This window comes from Perca fluviatilis, chromosome 2 (assembly GCF_010015445.1).
Source record: "Perca fluviatilis chromosome 2, GENO_Pfluv_1.0, whole genome shotgun sequence".
Taxonomy (NCBI): domain Eukaryota; kingdom Metazoa; phylum Chordata; class Actinopteri; order Perciformes; family Percidae; genus Perca; species Perca fluviatilis.
This window is the reverse complement of record NC_053113.1, coordinates 6,392,187-6,399,686: the sequence shown is the minus strand read 5'-3', so window position 1 is coordinate 6,399,686 and position 7,500 is coordinate 6,392,187. Positions and strand designations below refer to the sequence as shown.

General features: G+C 42.7%; 2 protein-coding genes across 5 annotated transcripts in view; one reads left to right on the top strand and one right to left on the bottom strand.

The window, feature by feature from the left end:
* Positions 1–6,625, bottom strand: part of rnf169 (ring finger protein 169) — an 11,364-nt gene extending 4,739 nt beyond the window's left edge. The window contains 6 exon segments of the mRNA XM_039780287.1: positions 2,580–2,670; positions 2,762–2,862; positions 3,583–3,636; positions 4,501–4,571; positions 6,275–6,409; positions 6,412–6,625. Of these exon segments, the coding sequence (XP_039636221.1) occupies positions 2,580–2,670; positions 2,762–2,862; positions 3,583–3,636; positions 4,501–4,571; positions 6,275–6,409; positions 6,412–6,583 (624 nt within the window). The 5' untranslated portion in view covers positions 6,584–6,625.
* lipt2 (lipoyl(octanoyl) transferase 2) overlaps positions 6,463–7,500 on the top strand; it is a 5,735-nt gene continuing 4,697 nt past the window's right edge. For 3 of the 4 annotated variants that reach the window (XM_039780307.1, XM_039780315.1, XM_039780295.1), the window contains exons 1-2: positions 6,476–6,591; positions 7,203–7,362. The gene's annotated coding sequence lies outside the window, so the exon portion shown is untranslated. Of the gene's footprint in view, positions 6,592–7,202; positions 7,363–7,500 lie in introns of all 4 variants that reach the window. The other variant, XM_039780301.1, reaches the window with a different exon arrangement.

Genomic DNA, 7,500 nt, shown 5'->3' with positions numbered 1-7,500 from the left:
TAAAAAGGAAAGAAGGAAAGGAAACTCGTTTCTGATACACGCTGCTATTGGTGGTGTGTGTGTGTGTGTGTCGTAACGGATTGGGTTGTTGTGTGTGTCCGTGCGGTGCGCTGTGTCGTGTGTGGTCGTGCGCGTCGCATGTGTCTGGCGCGTGTGCGTGTCTGAGTGCATTTGCTTGTGTGCGTGCGTGCGTCTGTGTAAAGCGCGTCTGCGCGCGTGCGCGTGCGTCTTGTGTGCGTCGTCTGTGCGCGCGTGTGTCTGTGTGTCTGCGCGTGCGTGTGTCTATCGTGTGCCTTTGTGTGTGTCTGTGTGTAGTGCGTGTCTGAGTGGGATTTGCTTGTGTGTGTGTGTGTGCCTTTGTGTGTCTGTGTGTGTTGCGTGTGTGTCCGCTGGGTGCGTTGGCTTGTGTGCGTGTGTGTGTGTCTGTGTGTGTGTGTGTGTCTGTGTGTGTGTGTGTGCGGTTTGTCTGTGTGTGTGCGTGTGTGTGTGCGTGTGTGTGTGTGTGTCTGCGTGTGTGTGTGTGTGTGTGTGTGTGTGTGTGTGTGTGTGTGTCCACAGTCTCTGGACTCTGTTTGGACGCTTCATTTCCTGTCGGGCCCTTTCAAAATAAATGGATTGTCTCTCTCAGGAAAATTCTTCACACAGAGACACTTTGTTTATCAGTTTTCAGCAATGTAGGAAATACTTCAAGTGCCACAGAAGTACAAATACTGCGATGTTAAAGTAAAAGTATCAGCAGGTAACTGTAATCCGATTACTGATGAAAAAAACAGCATGAAGCAGAAAATTTAGAGAGATTGTGTAATGCTTTCAAGTCAGAGAGGGAGGGGGAGAAGAGGGAGGAAGAAAGGAAGCAAGGAAGAGAGAGAGAAGAGGTATAGAGGAAGTAAGGAGGAAAAGTGAAGAGGAAGAAAGGAGGAAGGAGGAAAAAGAGGGGGAAAGTGGGAGGACCACTAAGGCCTATAGAAAAGAGACTTCAGATACAGTATTAGGGGACCACTAAGGTCTATATAAAAGAGACTTCAGATACAGTATTAGGGGACCACTAAGGTCTATATAAAAGAGACTTCAGATACAGTATTAGGGGACCACTAAGGTCTATATAAAAGAGACTTCAGATACAGTATTAGGGGACCACTAAGGTCTATATAAAAGAGACTTCAGATACAGTATTAGGGGACCACTAAGGTCTATATAAAAGAGACTTCAGATACAGTATTAGGGGACCACTAAGGCCTATATAAAAGAGACTTCAGATACAGTATTAGGGGACCACTAAGGTCTATATAAAAGAGACTTCAGATACAGTATTAGGGGACCACTAAAGTCTATATAAAAGAGACTTCAGATACAGTATTAGGGGACCACTAAGGCCTATATAAAAGAGACTTCAGATACAGTATTAGGGGACCACTAAGGTCTATTTAAAAGAGACTTCAGATACAGTATTAGGGGACCACTAAGGTCTATATAAAAGCATCCAAAGAGCACCATGTCATGGGACCTTTAAACTGTGTGTAAAATGTAGTAGTGGTCATAGTGACTGAAAGTGTGAAGTGAGATGCTAAAAAGAAACTACACGGTGTGTTCAGGTAACTTTAACGTTTTGATTGTGTTGGGTTTTTATTCCAGTGCATTTTTTGTTAACACAGACAGATTTTACTTACTGTTTGTGGTTGTTTTATTCATTTATTGTGGACATTTTAAATGTCTTCCAGTTCCAGTGTTAAATATTCTTTAGAAATAAAAGTTTATTGACCTTTAAAAAGGTGTTCCTGCATTATTATTATTATTATTATTATTATTATTATTATGCCATTATGATCATATTAGATGAAAACGGTCTCTCAACGACAATATTATCATTATCGTTTGTCGCAATCATTTCTGGGTCAATTTATCGTCCAGAAAAATTTGTTATGGTGACATGCGTGGCGTGTCCGTTTATATTTCGGCTCCCATGGTAACAGGTTACAGCGTGCACACTGCCTGCGTGACACGCACGTCTCAGAAAACGCGTGTGCGCTAGAAATAGGACCGACGCCCATTTTTCACGCGACACGCAAGCGTGTTGGAAGCGTTTCCAGGCAAAATAGAATAGGAAAAGATGTTCATATGTCATTTAGACACAAATACATATTAATAAATGACATGTTGATGTTTGAAAGTCTCGAGGTTTTGATATAAATGCAGATATATATAAATGTAATTAAAATAAAATAAAAAATAAATCAATTTTCTAATATTGCACCTGTCGATCCAGAAGGAAATATTCTGGAGCCTATTCTGCCGTTGTCTTTGCTGTAATCAGATCAGTATGTGTTTATGTTTAACATGGGACTACATTTTATCAATGGGAAACATCCATGTGTCCAGACGAGGCTAGCAGCAGCAGCAGCAGCAGCAGCAGCAGCAGCCCACGTCAGACACCTTTCTGGTGTGTAAAGAGGTAGAAAACGCCACGCAGCCGCCACGCGACAGAAACGCCACGTGTGTGTAGCTTTAAGGGAACAAAACTCTGTTGTTGCCGGTACTCAGTACTCAGGCACAGCAGCAGCACCAGAGGTGGTCTAACGTACTCTGTCCATGAGGGCCGGCTGGGTGACGACTTTCAGCTTCCCTCCTCGGTCCTCCACTGGGTCGGTGCAGCTCTGACTCCTCTGGGAACCACTGAAGAAGAAGAAGAAGCACACAGAGGTCAGAGGTCAGGCAGCGGGGGAGTCTGAGGTGTGAGAAGAGCGTTGTGAACGACGTGTCTCACCCTGTGAAGGCTGCAGAGGTTTTGGTTTTCCTGATGAAGGCCGAGATGTTTCTGATCCTCCTGCTGATTGGCTCCTCGTTCTCCGAGTCAGACAGAACTCCCTGCAGAAAAACAGCCACAACACTCCGTTATATATATATATATATATATATATATATATATATATATATATATATATATATATATATAAAACACATTATTCCGTCCTTTGTTAGCTGCAATATCAAAGGTTTTTAAGGCATTTTGTTACAGAGGAAATAAAGTAAATGTAAGTGTGTGTGTATGTGCATGCATGTGTGTTTTTGTGTCTGTGTGTGTATGTGTGTGCCTCTGCGTGTGTGTACGTGCAGGTGTCTGTGTGTGTATATATGTGTGTGTGCATGTGTGTGTGTATGCGTCTCTGTGTGTGTTTGTGTGTGTATATGTGTATATGTGTATGTGTGGGTATATGTGCATGTGTATGTGTGTATATATGTGTGTGTGCATGTGTGTGTGTATGCGTCTCTGTGTGTGTTTGTGTGTGTATGTGTATATATGTGCATGTGTATGTGTGTATATATGTGTGTGTGCATGTGTGTGTGTATGCGTCTCTGTGTGTGTGTATGTGTGTGCCTCTGCGTGTGTGTGCGTGTGTCTGTGTGTATATATGTGTGTGTGCACGCGTCTCTGTGTGTGTGTGTATAAGTGTGTGCATGCGTGCGTGTCTGTGTCACATTAATTACAACATAATCATTGAAGAGAAATCAGGACGATGAAAGGGATGTAATGTTGATTCCTGGGGTTGGGTAACCACTGGGAGAGCTGCTTTAAACCAGACGTACCGGCTCTTCGTCGTGTCTCCTCTTCGCGTCCTCCCTGTCCTCCGACAGCAGCAGCTGGAACACAAACCAGAGTCAGTCGGGACCGCTCAAGTCCAGGTTCCCACAGCTCCTCCTGGCTGCGTTCAGTCGGTGCGTTTACACGCAGTTTAACATCCCATTCTATCCAGGTTAAAGCGTGACACATGCTTCTGTGTTACCTCTACGACTGTGGCGACGTTTGTAGGGTACCCAATTATTACTCCAAAGGGAAACTCTGTCAACATCTGTTTCATCGAAAAAGTCTCTGTTTGCTCATCTCACTTCAATGTTATTGCTGCTGAATGGGGATCGTCAAGCAGACAGACTGACCAACACATATATGATAAAAGATCCATACTTGGTCGTCTGTGTATCGCCACAGCATCGATTTTTCCCCCCACCCCTAGGAGATACCAACCCTACGTAGCATGACGTCACCTCTACAACATCTAACTACATGTCAGGGCGACGCACGTCACTCGGGCGTGGCTCGGTAGCGTTGCATCCCCCCCCCCCCGACTCATGTCCTGGTTCTCCTTCTCCATCAACAACATGAGATATCAAGGAGAGGGTTAACTTCTCCTGCTCCAGATCTCCCACCGTGGTCAGAAAGAACAGGGGAGACACACACACACTCCGTCTGTGTGTGTGTGTGTGTGTGTGTGTAGAGTGAGTGAGAGAGGGATAGTGATTACAAAGAGTCTCCCCTGTTCTTTCTCACCACGGTGGGAGATCTGGAGCAGGAGAAGTTGATTCCATGTTGTTTATGGAGAAGGAGAACCAGGACATGTGGGTCCATGTGTAGATATGACGTCAGGCTGCGTAGGGTCGGTATCGCCACGTACCCACAGTACGTACCCACGGGCGTAGACGTAACCCAGAAGCGTGACTCGGACTCACCTTGTGTTTCCCGGGGGGTCCCGATAAAGGGTCACAGCACTTTGGGATGAGAGCGGGAGAGACGAAGAACTCTGGAAGACACAAAAACGACACACAAGCACAGTTAGCAGCCCAACGTCACTCATCATCAGTACATTTTATAATATAGACTTGGAATTTAGACGCTGTGGAGGAAATCCACGGAAGGATGTACAACCACACGTGGTATTATTTGAGTCTGTCTGCTTTTATTCTGAAAACATTGTCAAAAAGTCAGCTTTTATTCTGAAAACATAGTCAAAAAGTCAGCTTTTATTCTGAAAACATTGTCAAAAGTCAGCTTATATTCTGAAAACATTGTCAAAAGTCAGCTTTTATTCTGAAAACATTGTCAAAAGTCAGCTTTTATTCTGAAAACATTGTCAAAAAGTCAGCTTTTATTCTGAAAACATTGTCAAAAAGTCAGCTTATATTCTGAAAACATTGTCAAAAGTCAGCTTTTATTCTGAAAACATTGTCAAAAGTCAGCTTTTATTCTGAAAACATTGTCAAAAGTCAACTTTTATTCTGAAAACATTGTCAAAATAATGTAGAAAAACTGTGTGTGTGTGTCTGTGTGTGTGTAGACCTATCACCATTATATCTAAATCACATATGGTCACCAGAGACAAAACCTACTTGGGTTCTAAAGAGTTTGTTGTCCAATAGATATTCCGCTAACGAAGGTAAAGATATAATGATCAGGCAGGTCGCTGATAACACAGATAAACACTGCCGAGACAGTTGGGTCCATTCAACTCAAACACGGGCAGATAGAGACACTGAAGGGGACGCAAGAAGTACTAATACTGCAATACTGTGGTAACTTTACATCAGCTCCTCCTACAGCTTGCACATGTCTGGGCAAGTCCTCCCAACACCAGCCTTGTCATTACAAATCTGACCCAAAAGACTACAAAATAATAATAATGCAGTTTTTTTACTCGCTTTCTGCAGCTTTTTATACATTTCTATGAATGAAAACATGATGGGGAACAGTGTCTGGTGTCCACTTAGGACTGTTTTTACCATCTGACGTTAGGTCAGTTTCTAAGGCTTCAGCAGCCTCATAACGACACACGAAACACATTTTAATTCGGCCTTCATTTTCTTATTTTTCACAGTTAAAAACGTAAACATTCTAAATGACGTCGACTCATTCTAAATTACGTCAACTGACAGGAAGTTAACGAGAGGGCCAGGCTGTTGCCTAGCGATAGAATTCCATTGAAAAAAGGTCTATATTATTATTATTATTTATTTTTTTTTTTTACGTGTCAGACGTTAATAAAACTCCTTTACGGCCTCCTGCTGCTTCCATTAAAGTTATGATTAAGTTATTAAAGTTTTAATAAAGTTACACTGGACACAAACTCGTGTCTGTGTTTTTTTTTTTTTTGCGGTTGGTTTGTCCGGTAAAATACATATTTTGAAACGGTATGACACTGAAAACTAGCTAACGTTACTTTAAAAAGAATAAAATAAAAAAATAACCACAACGATTAATTAACGCAAATCTTGTCTGTAAAATCATTGTGTGTGTTCATGTTTGTGTTCAAATTTGTTTATCTTATTTTATGGTTTTCTATTATTGCACTAATGTCCCCAGTAGCCTACTTTTTCCCCTTTGTTTGTGAATGCTGTTGTTTCTTGTACCAACATTTTGACAATTTGAATGTATATGGCAAGTGAATGTACTGTACATTTGAAAAGTCGTTCATAAAAAATTTGAAAATAAAAAAAAAAAAGCACCGACCTTTCCGGGTGTCGTAGTTCCTCTTGGCCGGCCTGCTGCTACTCTTCTCGGGGTCACTCCTCCTCCGGAGCCGCTCTCCGCTGCCGGAGCGTCTCTGACAGGCCGACGGGTGTCCGCAGGGCGGGCTGCCGCACCGCCGCCGCCGCTCTGCCCCTCTACGTACCCCGGCCGCTTCTTCACCTCGTTCTCCGGAGGACTGGACCCGGACACACACCCAGCTCCGGGCCTTGACCCGGACCGGTACTTGCCGGCGTTGGCGGCGGCTCTGGCCGGTCTGCCAGGCCGTTCGGCGGACCCTGCGGTCGCCATCTTCCCTGGTGAGTCTTCTCTCTCTCAAAACAAACCCCGCCCTGCCGCCGCCGAAACAGCGCGAGCGCAGATTGAACGCGCGTGCGCGTGCAGCCCGCCAACAGCGGAGCTGGAACACGGCACGAGCCTGATGTTTGACTTCAAAATAAAACGACTAATAATAAGATGACTAATTTTATTTTTCATATATTTTATATTTATATTAACAAAAAAAACAGTTTTGTCAGTTACAAGCTTTAAACATGAGCTTGATAAGATAGGACCAAATATCACATATAACATCCGGGAATATGTGTGTGTACAATTTAAATGAAACAAAAAAATACAATGTCGGTTAAAATATATATTTTATTTGGCTTACAAAAATCTTTTTAACTGCAGAAGAGTTTTTCCAAAACATTGCAAAGTTTGCTGAACAATTAAGTGTCGGAACTTATGGATGTAGATTTAATATTTAGATCCAACATTTAACTTTATTTTACTTTAATAAACATATTGTTCACAATTGTATACAATGTGTTGTTTTACACACACAATTTCTGTCTCAAATGTGAGCAAAATTATCTAAATGCATTTATTTTATAAATACAATTAATTAATTAAACTTTTATTGTGAAAGGTTTTATTTATTTTCAGGTCGGCCGGTGGCAGCAGAGCGCTGCGAAACCCGGATGTAGACCGATTTTACCGTCGAGGAAGAAGGAACCACAACAACAATGGCGGCGCGCCGATAGAGGAGATTTCTGAAAGCTGAACGGGGACTTTGTTGACTCTGACAGGTAAAATCACCTGAAATCAAACTGATTTCATATCAGAGCTGAGGGATTTAAACACCGGAAACGTTCAGAAAGTCTGTTCTGAACTGTAGTTTGAGGTGAATCTGTCAGTAAGGTCAAACGACTACTATTCCTCTAACG